The sequence below is a fragment of the Leiobunum rupestre genome, chromosome 1 (genome assembly GCF_980474605.1).
Source record: "Leiobunum rupestre chromosome 1, qqLeiRupe1.1.hap1, whole genome shotgun sequence".
Lineage (NCBI taxonomy): Eukaryota > Metazoa > Arthropoda > Arachnida > Opiliones > Sclerosomatidae > Leiobunum > Leiobunum rupestre.
In genome coordinates this window covers 24486330-24500079 of record NC_143384.1, presented here as the reverse complement: position 1 = coordinate 24500079, position 13750 = coordinate 24486330, and the positions used below count along the sequence as shown (strand labels likewise).

The window sequence follows — 13750 nt, the reverse complement described above, 5'->3', positions numbered from 1 at the left end:
TCGGGTCTTATCGGGTTTCCTGGTCGGGTCGGGTTTTCGGGAATTATCTGGTTTTCGGGTCCTGTCGGGTTTCCGGGCCGGGCCGGGCAAAAATCGATTTTTTAATTTATCGGGTCGGGTCGGGTCGGGCAAAAATTATTTTCATTTTTTACGGGTCGGGTCGGGTCGGGCAAAATTTAATTTTAATTATTTCGGGTCGGGTCGGATCGGGCAAAATTTATTTTTACGTTTTTCGGGTCGGGTCGGGCAGGAAAAAAAAGTGGGCCAGACTCGTCTCTAAGTCGCTAACGCGGTTTTTTTTGACATCTTTAAAGCGACTTAGGTTTAATTAAAGTTAAAGAATTGCTCAAAATTTCGTAATTAAATCCTGTAAGAGTAAATACACAAAAGAAAACATATCTTTTCACAGGTTAGTGTTAGAATTAGTTTTCTTTTTACCATAATTTCCAATCGCTAAGAACGCACTAGAAAACGCGTTTCTTTCAAATCATAGAAAGCTAGTTTTTTAAATAAAAAATGAAGAATGGTTCAAAATTGCGTAATTAAATATTTTAGGAGTAATTATTCAAACAACAAGTTGGCAAGCCAAAATATACCTCTCCTCGGAAGAATTGTCCCTAGTGGTATTAATTTCTCGAGATAACCCTTAAAGATATATCTCCGCAATTTAGAGTTATTTGTTAAAAATATTAACCCATTTCTATCTCGCCCGGTATAAAATTTTAATTATAATTAAAATAATTGAGACGAAACGACCAATTTTAATTTATTCAGAATATCATAAGTTAAGTAGTTACAACAGTAAGTTAGACGTACTATAACAATGCACAATTGAATTAAACCCTTTTACAGAACAAGTTTATCAGTTAAATATAATACGAAGCAAATTTTAATGAAATATCTACAGAGGCTTTTTGGAATTACTCGCTTACGAAATACTTGCCGCATCTTTAACGCTCATTTTATTTCAACACTCGCCCTTGATGAAGATACCGTAGATATCTGGTAGTGGACGACTCGTTCACTTCCTGTTGACGTTGTGACGCATACCACATGAAAAAGACCAATGCCGTCCAATTTCCAATATCATATAATGACTCGCACACCCAAGAAATCATTGACTGCGTTAGAAATCGTAGATATCCAAATATCCACACCAAATGTATTTACAAGAAGCAAAAACCTTACCATCAACAAAGCACAGAGAGCCACTTGACTAACCGCCAGCTTTTAAAGCAATAAACGTTAAATTATCGTCTTTGAATTAACAGAACTATATATAGGTCGTTAAGAAAGTGGACCACCCACAGGGTCTACCCTTTAACCCTCTAATCTCGGCTGACTGCGCTAAAACAAGATTTAACCTTTAAAAAATACCAGATTAGGCCTTCATAAATTCATTAATAAAAAAAGACTTTATTACCTATTATGCTTACGATGCCTGTCTTAATTTCAGTGAATCTAAGCAGCTATCGGTGGTTCTGTGGTAGAGCGCTCGACTGCCAAGCCGAGTGGTCTGGGTTCGAAACCTGGGTGGCGCATTTGTTTTTAATCAATAGAGAAACGCTAAATTAGAATTTCTTCGATGCAATAATTTCAATTTCAATTCTATTTCAATTAAACCAAAATTTCGTACTCTATTAAATACGCTTCCGATAAAGCTGAAGGTCTAATTTTCAATAAGGCGTAACAAGTGTCGGTGGTTCTGTGGTAGAACGTCCGCCTGTCAATCAGGAGGTCTCGGGTTCAAATCCCGCCCGATGCGATCGCAAATTGATACTAAGACGAATATCGTGTACAACTGGTGGAAACCCTGCCATTGGACGTTGAGAGGTAGCATTACACTCAGCACTCGGTCCGTCCCAAAGTCATTTCGAAGAAGTTGGAGAGAAAACGCCCATATAAACACAACAGACTCAACATGCACATCCATCAGAACACAAACACAACAAATTCAACACTCACAACCTACGCATAAACATTACAAAAACCGTAATACACCAAACCGTCCCTACGGTGAGCGAAAAAACACCATCCAAACCAAACCGCAAATGCATCCGTTAACGCTCACCGTCACACGGTGGTTTTGCCAACCCTTTGAGAAACTGCGTACGCAGTGATTGCACTTTGCACCGAAAATGCGAACGCGTTCGCAGTCCTGACAGACAGACACACCCACAGACCCACCCACAGACCCACAGACAGACACGGTCGTTGTATAACCTCTCCGAGGGGACTTTGTCCCCTCGGAGAGGTAAAAACATATCTTTTCACAGGTTACTGTTAGAAATAGTTGTTTTACTCGCAATGGTTATGGGGGAAACCGGTGCACAGTAATTGTTTATCGCGAATATCTACGTTAGTTTTGTATGTACGGCTATAAACTGAATTACGAACATTAGGGCCCGGCTATTTCCTACCAAAAATGTTCTATGAACATATTACATACGAGCATATGTAACATAATAACTCATAAGTATGCCATAAAAGCATTTTCGTTAATGAAACTTTGTTCACGGGGTATGACGTAAATTACGTCACTTACAATTCCGTGACGAAATACGCGTCATCAACTTTACTGATGGGAAACGGAAGTTAGTGAGAATTCCTCGCGCGTTTCTGGCTTTGCCCATGTCAAGTTTAGTTCGTGCCTCGCGATCACATGATTTCATTTCCATGTTAACCTTTTCAATAGCGCAAGGATTATAAGCATTTTTGGGTCCGCTTAATGTTCCGCGTGAAACAAGGTCTCATTGAATTTTTTTCAATGGAAATGTTATACAGAGGCATACTTATGAGTAATTATGTTACATATGATACGAGCAATCGTTGTGTCGTATTCGCGGTTTTAACGTTGTACCTCAAACGCGTCTTACAATTTTGCGCCTTCGTTGACTTAAAACGCGTCCGCCGCTCTTCACGTAACCGCGTTTAACATTTACCACCCAGCTAACTCTTGTTATTTCTGCAATAAATTGCTTGAAAATGAAGCTATTGTGAAGGTTGTGTGAGAGAAAATGATTGGAAAGTCGGAATAATGGGTCACTTCAATTTAAGTTCATATTGACTGCCGTAAGGATTAAATCCACAAGACCAGTATCAATGCTTTGAAAAGAAAACACGACACCGATGAGACTGTTCGACATGTAGAACGCGAGCGACTCAAACGTATAATAAATTATATTTAATACTTTAAATTAGTATATACATTGTGTATTATCCTCATAGTTCATGAGCCAGGCGCCAAAAAGTAGCTTGTCGGGCTCATTAGGTGGTACCAAACGAAATTTTTAGGGTTGATAGATGACACCATGAAAAAGATAAATTTCAATTATGCACTCTGAAATCCGTAGCTTTTCAAGATGGCGGCCGTTTCAAGATGGCGGCCACCCAACATCTTAAATGCGCAATATCTAAGGTTTATCTTGTCCGAATTTGACGTTCTATACGTCACGTAAAAGCTCTTTGAGTGAGCTACATTTCAGGTCGATAGTATGAATTCGTTAGGTGAAGTAGTTTTAAAGACACACCCAGTTTACGGTGACACCACCCGTTTCAATATGAACATTTCCGGTCGCTATTCAAAACCGAATTGAACAATAAAATTGCGAATTTTCTTATTAATACTAAAACAAATTGGCTTTCTTTCAACGCATTATTCATAGAAATCAAAAAAATTGAACCGGAGATATAATAAATATCATGGGATTTTTAATTAAAACAAGTTGGTTAAGACCCACATAAAAGTAATCAAATTTAAAAGAAATAATACTTTCAAAGAATCTTTTTTAGAAACCCAATTAAGTAAATCGATTTACTTAACTATACTGGCATATTAGCTTTCTTTGCGCTATCGCCGCCATTTTGAAAAATGGCCGCTGGTTCCAAAGATATTATATTTTGGTAACAATAGCTGAAAACTATTCGTGAGTTCTGAACCGTTCAACCAGTCCCCATGCGCACTATTCGGCAAAAAAAATTCTAGAACTACCCAAATGCAAACTATTCGCAGACAAGAACCTCTTGTTGAACCGTTCGGAACAGTTCTAAATGGTACCTGCTCAAGACCAAGTACTGGCCGAAACTCAAGGTTGAAATCTCTAAAATTCGTCTGCACATCGGGCTGCGTACGTCAAATCGTACGAATCACAACTATTCGTACAAAAGTTCTGAACTATCCAGAACTTTTTCGTGACGTCACAGCTCAGTCCTAGGCCGTTCTCTTAATGGTTCAGAACTCACGAATAGTTTTCAGCTATTGTAAAACCACATGATTAATAATAAACCAACTTGAAACTTGAAACTTGAGTTAATTTTTTGAAATAGGATTTTGAAGTAGGAATGTTCAGTCGCTAGACTATTGGAATTGGTACAAAAACGTTAGGCCAATATTAACTTAACGATTAATTAAAAATGAAAAAAATAATTTAAGCTAAAATTATTTTATGTTCTTTTTCAAGTTATAAACCAAAATTTGTACAAAACTTAATACTAATTATTTATATTTCGTCTTCGCTATCCGCGTCATTTAGGTCCATTTGAACCGTTTCCACTGGGGCGGCCATATTTGAACCGTCCTGTAGTTTGCAGACGTCTGTACATTTTAAGCCATTTGATATGCATTGACATTTAGAATTTTTACACGACTTTGCGCAGTTACAAGCAATAAATTATAGTATAGCTTGAGGTGCGGGGGGCCCTAACCTCCATTTGATGTCTAATAGACCATCTTTTTATGTTTCCCATCCATGTGGGTGGAGAGCATCTGCGCAAGGAGGTAGCTGGCCTTATTCCACGGTTCACTTTTTGGCGCGCCACAATTGGTACCGTAGCTCGTTTACCGAGATTACGTTGGTTCTTGGTGCATACAATCGGCAAGTAAACTACTGTAAATCACTGAATCATTCTTCATATAAGTCGAAACTCTTGCTTTTTGAAACTTCGTCGAAGGAGTTTGAGCCCTTTAATTTTGCCCTGACCTGATAATGCGCTAACAGTGTCACATCCGGTTAAGGCACGCAGTCCTGGTAAAGCTTGGCACAATTCAAATCCTAGTGACGCTGCTATTTTACTTACACTTACTAAGCGAGTCCAATTTTTGGTTCCACATCTGATATTCATTTCAGCGGTTATGTTGTATGAAAACGTTAAGCATAAAAATAAGACGTCAAGTGTCTTCCGTGACAATGGTAATGGACTCAAAGCCATGCTCAGCAGCGTGCTTAGCCTCTTCCTGGGTGGAGTTTTGTTCCTCAACTTCTTTAGTATTTCTTCTTGATATCGGAAGACATTTTTCAGCGTAGGCAACGTACAGCACGGTTGTGCCTATAGTGTCCAATTTTAAACTCCAATCCGTAATACGTAATACTGGAAGAACTTTGAAGGAGACGCCTCCAGTTTTGGATTTTGTGACCAGTTACTATTCTAGAAAAGTGCACGCCAGAATCTGCTCCTCGTTTTAGCCTTTCGCTATTTTAAATTGAGATTTCCCTGTAGACATAGAATACAATGTCGAATCTTCCACTTTTGGAGCCTAATTGAAGCACTTGGCTTAGAAGATATTGAAATAGCTCTAGCAAGGTGTAGTTGTCGCGTTTCAATTTTTGTACTAGCGCCATTCCATCAATTATAGTTGCTTTAGTCCGTGAATCGTTTTCAGAAGGACAGATTCCAGATTCAATGTGTTTCGCGGACTTATTTGATTTCTTCATAGTTCCGTCATAATTGGCCAAGGACCATTTTAATGGTCCAAGAAAGTGTTGGAACACCCACCCCGTGTTAAGTTTTCTGCTCGAAGCTACCAGTATCATACGACCGAGTAAGTGATGTTCAGCTTTGAGAATAGTTTAAAAAATGTCTTAGGAATCGGAAGCCATTTTTCAAAATGGTGGCGATAGCGCAAAGAAAGCTAATATGCCAGTATAGTTAAGTAAATCGATTTACTTAATTGGGTTTCTAAAAAAGATTCTTTGAAAGTATTATTTCTTTTAAATTTGATTACTTTTATGTGGGTCTTAACCAACTTGTTTTAATTATAAACTAATTCTTTTTCGCGCTTTAAACTTAGGATTTAGCTTCGGTAAGAAATACAGTAACTTTATATGTAACGAAAACTTTAATATAGAACAAAACGAAGTTACATTCAACTACGCGGTTAGATCAAAAAAATAAATGAACGGACGCGCACTAAGCCTATTATTTTTCCCTCTTTTTAAAAGTACACACGCGCATATCCAAAAGCTCGTAGAAATCGATCTCGTTTTTAGGCTCGTGAATTTGAATTATATAAAATCAATAAGACGGAATTTTTTACAAATGACCCTAATAATATATTTTCTTACATTCTCCCCACCATGAACAACTTGTTCATAGCTATTCGTCTAACTCTAATGGGTATAACAAATTTATAGGGCGTTTAACTACAGTTCCATTTGGTAGTTTTAAGTTACACGAACGTATTCTTCCGTCTCGACCTTCAAAGACTTCTACTATTCTCGCTATCCTCCAAAGTTGACGTGGTTGGTTGTCGCCTTGTAATAGTACAATGTCTCCCTGTTTGATCGGTGATTTTGACGTGACGGACTTTAAATTGTGGGCAGTTTGTAGCTCTAACAAATAATGTTTCTTCCACATTTTCCATATTTGGTTTAGAAGGCGCTGTTGGTAGTTTCATCTAGATATTGCTTGTTTTCTGGAAGCCAGCTGTGATGGTTCAAGATTTCCGTTTGGTGGTAAAGCGGTTAACCTCTTTCCGCCAAGAAAATGCGCTGGGGTCAAGGCTTCAGGTTCTCCCGCTGCGTCACTTTGATAAGTTAATGGCCGAGAGTTCATAACTGCTTCTACTTCACAAAGAACGGTGTACATTTCTTCAAATTTTAGGAATGCATTTTTCAAAATTTTCTTTAGAGTTGTTTTAATAGTCTTTACGATTCTCTCATAAAACCCGCCCCACCAAGGGGCCCTTTCGACTATAAATTTCCATTTGATACCTGTTCGACCGAAGTAATTCAACACTTCTTCAGATTTTATGCTATTCCAAATAGCGGTCAAGTCTCTATCGGCTCGTAGAAAACTCTTTGCGTTATCGGAATAAATTGTTGCGCAAAGACCTCGTCTAGAGATAAATCGTCTTAGAGACATTAAAAAATATTCTGTGCTCATATCTGTTACAAGTTCCAAGTAAACCGCTCTTGTAACAGCGCAAGTAAACAAACAGATGTACGACTTCTTCGCTTTGTTGTTTTCATCTCTTACGTAGATCGGTCCTGCAAAATCGAGACCGGTTACTTGAAATGGAGGCGTCTCGGAAATTCTGTCTCTAGGTAACGGCGCTGTAATTTCTTCCGAATGTTTAACTCGCCATTTTTTACATACCAAGCACACATTTATTCGCTTTTTGACCAATTGTCTGGCTTTTATAATCCAATTAAGGTCTATTCACACGAGCCAACTTTTTGATCCAACTAGATGAGTCAACTTTGAGTTGAGTAAACTAGTTGGTTCGTGTGAATAAAAGTTCGATGAGTTGATCCACCAAAAAAGTACGCGAGAAAAAAATGGATCACTGATCCATTTTTGCTGACTCAGCATTTTGATTTGAAAAGTTGGCTCGTGTGAAAAGGTCTTAAGTTTCTCTAAGTTTTGCTAACGTACTGGTCACGCCCATATGGCAGACTTTAAAATGCTCATCATCTACTACGAGCTCACAAAATCGGTGATTATTCGGTAATATAATTGGATGCTTTTCATTAAAAGTTAAGTTGGCTTCTTGTAAACGTCCACCCACTCTTAATAAACCGTTCTCGTCGAGGAATGGGTGAAGCTGTTTTATTACGGAAGTTGTAGAAATTTCTCTTCTTAATTTCAAGTCAGTTTCTTCGTACTGGAACGCTTCTCTTTGAACTTGTCGTATCCAAATTATTTTCGCCTCTTCTAGTTCCTCAGTAGTTATAGTAGAATTTGGTTGTTCAATGAGCCTTCTACTGAGTTTGATAAATCTCATTACCATCGCTGTAATGCGATAAACGGTGTATATTGAACTGTAGTTTGATAAGTTTAAAAGCGGTTCATTTGGTTCATTCGCGTGACAAATCGCTTGTATTATCTCTTTCGACGCTTTTTTTACTTCTTGTTCAATTTCCAATTTATCGGTTTCGTTTATGACATATTGACCACCGTGTTTGCCTTTCCATTCGTCGTCTTCCGATAAAAGCCAGCTTGGACCGTACAACCAAAATTCACTTTCATTTAATTCGCGCAACGATTTTCCGCGGGTTGGTAGGTCAGCCGGGTTTTCTTTGCCTGAACAGTGGTACCAACGCGAAGGCTGTGTTAAACGTTGAATCTCATCAACTCGATTTGCTACGAATGGGAGCAATTCTCTTGGATGTTCACGTCGAATCCATTCAATGGTGATGCGAGAGTCAGACCACAGGAAGATGTCGGTCTTAGGTACATTGACACTTTGACTGATCCGACTGGTTAAACGTGCACCAATCAGGGCACCCATGAGTTCCAACCGTGGGAGGGTCATTTTTTTGTTTTCACATGGCGCTACTCTGGATTTTGATGACAGTAAGCGACTTGTAATTTCTCCACTTTCAAATTGTGTTCGAAGGTAAATGACGGCGCTGTAGGCGACTTCACTCGCGTCGCAAAAACAGTGAAGTTGTTGATTTAAGATTGAATCTTCATTTTTATTTGGAAAAGCGAGACGTGGAATAGAAAACAATCGCAGATCTGCTAGTTCCGTATACCAGTTTTTCCATTCTTTTGCGATATCTGTGGGTAAGTCATCGTCCCAACCCAATTTTGCTACCCAAGTCTTCTGAAATATTATTTTGGCTCGAATGGTGTATGGAGTTATAAAACCAATTGGATCGAAAATTCTAGCTGAAAACTTGAGAACACTCCGTTTGGTGTTAGAAATGTCCCACATTTGTTGAATTAAAGAATCCACTTCATACCGAAAGTTATCTGTTGTAGGTTTCCATGTCATTCCCAAAACCTTCGTCGAGTAAATTGAGCTTAACAACGGAAGAGTTTTTTCATTTAACTCCAATGAAGGAGAGTCTCCCTCTGTAAAACCTTCGTGTATAAATTTCGCTCTCAAACTAGCTGAATTTGTTTCCCATTTTCTTAAATTAAAACTGGCTTCTCCTAAAATTGACTTTGCTTCACTAGCCGTCCTATAGGCAGAATCTTCATTTTCGGATCCCGATATTAAGTCATCCACATATAAGTCCTCGGATAGAATTTGACATGTTTGTGGATAAGTATCCTGATATTTCTCTACGTGATGTTTGATTGTAGCTGACAAGTGAAATGGGCTGGAAGTGACTCCAAAAAGTACTCTATTAAACCGAAATTTGACTATATTTTGTGGCGCTTCCATCTTTGAGGGATCTTCTAACCATAGAAATCTTGTTGCGTTTCTATTTTCCTTAGCTATACGAATTTGAAGAAACGCTTGTTCTACGTCTGCTACCAGCGCTATGGGTTTCATCCGAAATCGTATAAGTACGACAAATACGTCGGGGTTTAAATTAGGTCCCGCCAAAAGATTGTCATTTAGAGACTTTTCATTTCGTTCGTGCGAGGACGCGTCAAAAACAATTCGAACTTTAGTTGTTGAGCGATCTTCCTTTATAACAGGACTGTGTGGAAGGTAATAGACCCTTGTTCCTTCATTCTCATGTTCAGGGGTTACACGCTCTATTATTTCTCTATCTTCGTAATCCTTTAAAACATCCCTGTACTTCAAGAATAAGGCAGTGTCTCGCGAGAACCTTCTGTTAAGACTTAGAAATCGATTCAAGGCCATTTTGTAGTTATCCGCTAAATTCGGATTTTCACTGACGAAAGGAAGGTTAACTTCATATCTTCCATCGACGAACTGTACTGAATCTTTAAACATTTTTATAGCAGTTACGTCGGCTTGAGTTTTCGCCGTGGGCTCATCTTGCAAAATACCTAATGATTCTGTTTCCCAAAACGACTGAAGCGTGTCGTTTATGGCCTGTTCTTGAGCTATAATTTTCATAGCCAAGACTGGTCTCGGCAATCCGTTTTCAGTGACGCAGTTAGATGAGGTTATCTGCGAAGGACCCTGTACTACCCATCCAAATATAGTTTTCATAGCTACTAGCGATGGAGTTAATCTAACGATATCAATGTTGACAATTTGCCAATAGTATTCAGCTCCTATTAGGATATCTATGGCCTCTTTTCCGTTGTATTTGTGGCTGCAATCATCGGCTAATTTTAGTCCTTTATAGTTAAGATGTTCTTTAATGTCGTCATTGGGAACTGATATCAAGGCTGTACTTATACGTGGTGTTTCTAGGGCTTGAATCGTTATACGCTTATCATCTACGAGGCTGTTAAGTTTCAATTCTACTCTTCTAAAAGTCGTGACGCTAGGATTTGAAGAACCGAAAGTACAAACCTTTAAGGTCTCTTCGCCAATCAATTTTAAACCTAATTCTCGAGACAAATTCGATGACACGAATGTCCTTTGACTGCCTCCGTCCAGCAAACACCTTGCGACTGTCTTCGTGGCCGTTCCCGATACTGATACTTTGGCAGTCTGCAATAAAATATTATCATTTCCGGTTGTATGTGTTGCTACGCTAGTTGTCTTCGAGGAAGCTTTGATGTCTTTGGAAGTATTACAATCTCTTTCCTTGAAGGTTTCGCTCTCTTTGATTTTTGTCGACTCTCTACTCTTATTAGACACCTCGCTTCGTTTTCTCTCAATTTCTTCACACATTGCCGTGTGGTGGCGTCTTTTGCAGTGTTTGCACTGAATTTTAGTACGACAATTTCTAGAAAAATGTTCTCCATTTAGACATCGAAAGCAAATTCTTTTCTTAATTAATATTTCTCTCTTCTCTGTAAGCGTAGTGTTCTTGCAATCTTCTAATTTATGCGCTTCTTTTTCACAAAACATGCAGAATGATCTAGTATCATTTCCCATAAATAAAGCTGCTGAAGACGACATTCTTCTAGATGTGGAATCGTTATTTTGACTTGGGCTCTTAAAGCTGCTAGATGACGCTTTCTCTTTAGAATGGCCCTGAGTTAGCCTAAACGTTCGTTCCCTGCTTTCTAAGTCTTCTTTTACGTATTCCATAAATTCTTTGACTTTCCATTTCCCCTTTGATTGTGGAGTTTTATGGAAGCCAAGCGCTATCTCTTGTGGAATTAATCTTACAAGCATAGGACAAAGAAAACTCGCATAGCTTTCTGGTGAGGTCCCTAATGATTCCAAGCTTCGCATGTGAACCATACAGCTATCATAAAATTTTCTCAAACCTACTAAATCGTTCACTTTAGTAACTGCTTGTAATTCTAACATCTTTTCAGTGTGAGCGTCTATCAAGGTTTTTTCATCTCCGTATCGATCTTGTAATAGTTTTATCGCTACTTTGTAATTAACTGCGTTAACTGGTAGGCCATCGATTATGCTAGCTGCCTTGCCGCCTAAATGCGATAATAAATAATAAAAACGGTCCAAATCGTTTAACTCTTGGTTATTATGTACGGTAGCTTCATAATGGCTCCAAAACTTTAGCCAATGGCATTCGTCTCCTTCGAACGTCTTTATTTGGATTGTCGGCAGTTTAATGGCATTTAGGTTTGAATTTGCCTTTCGCTGTATCGATGCTTTCAACTTTTCGATAGCTATCTGAGCTTTTGTCTTCACAGTAATAATTTCTTCACGAATTTCCTCTACTTCTTGAAGTTCGGCTCCTAATTGATCCAAATTCACAATGTCTTCTATCGCATCGTCCAGTTTCTTAAGAACGTTTTCTCTAGGCTCAATTTGGTGAATAAGCTCCTCTAATTTACCGATGTTTGTTGGATCGCTGGTGAGGACTGTTTCAATCGTTCTGACAGTCTCTGCGATGAGATGTCTGTAGTATTTGCGCTTTTCGTTTTTTCTATCGTATTCCGACATTGCACTTCTTAACCACTTTTAACTCTCTAATTAAATCCAAAGTCCCGGGTTTCGGCACCATAAACTAATTCTTTTTCGCGCTTTAAACTTAGGATTTAGCTTCGGTAAGAAATACAGTAACTTTATATGTAACGAAAACTTTAATATAGAACAAAACGAAGTTACATTCAACTACGCGGTTAGATCAAAAAAATAAATGAACGGACGCGCACTAAGCCTATTATTTTTCCCTCTTTTTAAAAGTACACACGCGCATATCCAAAAGCTCGTAGAAATCGATCTCGTTTTTAGGCTCGTGAATTTGAATTATATAAAATCAATAAGACGGAATTTTTTACAAATGACCCTAATAATATATTTTCTTACAAATTAAAAATCCCATGATATTTATTATATCTCCGGTTAAATTTTTTTGATTTCTATGAATAATGCGTTGAAAGAAAGCCAATTTGTTTTAGTATTAATAAGAAAATTCGCAATTTTATTGTTCAATTCGGTTTTGAATAGCGACCGGAAATGTTCATATTGAAACGGGTGGTGTCACCGTAAACTGGGTGTGTCTTTAAAACTACTTCACCTAACGAATTCATACTATCGACCTGAAATGTAGCTCACTCAAAGAGCTTTTACGTGACGTATAGAACGTCAAATTCGGACAAGATAAACCTTAGATATTGCGCATTTAAGATGTTGGGTGGCCGCCATCTTGAAACGGCCGCCATCTTGAAAAGCTACGGATTTCAGAGTGCATAATTGAAATTTATCTTTTTCATGGTGTCATCTATCAACCCTAAAAATTTCGTTTGGTACCACCTAATGAGCCCGACAAGCTACTTTTTGGCGCCTGGCTCATGAACTATGAGGATAATACACAATGTATATACTAATTTAAAGTATTAAATATAATTTATTATACGTTTGATTCGCTCGCGTTCTACATGTCGAACAGTCTCATCGGTGTCGTGTTTTCTTTTCAAAGCATTGATACTGGTCTTGTGGATTTAATCCTAACGGCAGTCAATATGAACTTAAATTGAAGTGACCCATTATTCCGACTTTTCAATCATTTTCTCTCACACAACTTCACAATAGCTTCATTTTCAAGCAATTTATTGCAGAAATAACAAGAGTTAGCTGGGTGGTAAATGTTAAACGCGGTTACGTGAAGAGCGGCGGACGCGTTTTAAGTCAACGAAGGCGCAAAATTGCAAGACGCGTTTGAGGTACAACGTTAAAACCGCGAATACGACACAACGATTGCTCGTATCATATGTAACATAATTACTCATAAGTATGCCTCTGTATAACATTTCCATTGAAAAAAATTCAATGAGACCTTGTTTCACGCGGAACATTAAGCGGACCCAAAAATGCTTATAATCCTTGCGCTATTGAAAAGGTTAACATGGAAATGAAATCATGTGATCGCGAGGCACGAACTAAACTTGACATGGGCAAAGCCAGAAACGCGCGAGGAATTATCACTAACTTCCGTTTCCAATCAGTAAAGTTGATGACGCGCATTTTGTCACGGAATTGTAAGTGACGTAATTTACGTCATATCCCGTGAACAAGGTTTCATTAACGAAAATACTTTTATGGCATACTTATGAGTGATTATGTTACATATGGTATTATAAATAGTTAGGCCTATGCGACTAATGTAAAATTCTCAAAACAACAGTGAAGAAAAAGTTTACTTTTGGATATGAGCTAGCTATGTAACATATAATTGCATAACATTAGCTTACAAGAGTGACAGAATCAGATAGCAAAGGCTAAGCCTAA

The 13750-nt window shown here is 38.2% G+C and overlaps 1 protein-coding gene across 1 annotated transcript; it reads right to left on the bottom strand.

Moving 5' to 3' along the window:
• Positions 1-7624: 7624 nt before the first annotated feature.
• LOC149961948 (uncharacterized) lies at positions 7625-11962 on the bottom strand. Its single transcript, XM_090162210.1, has one exon. It carries the CDS (start codon positions 11960-11962, stop codon positions 7625-7627), a length of 4338 nt encoding a protein of 1445 aa, XP_090018336.1.
• Between the last annotated feature and the right edge of the window lie 1788 nt (positions 11963-13750).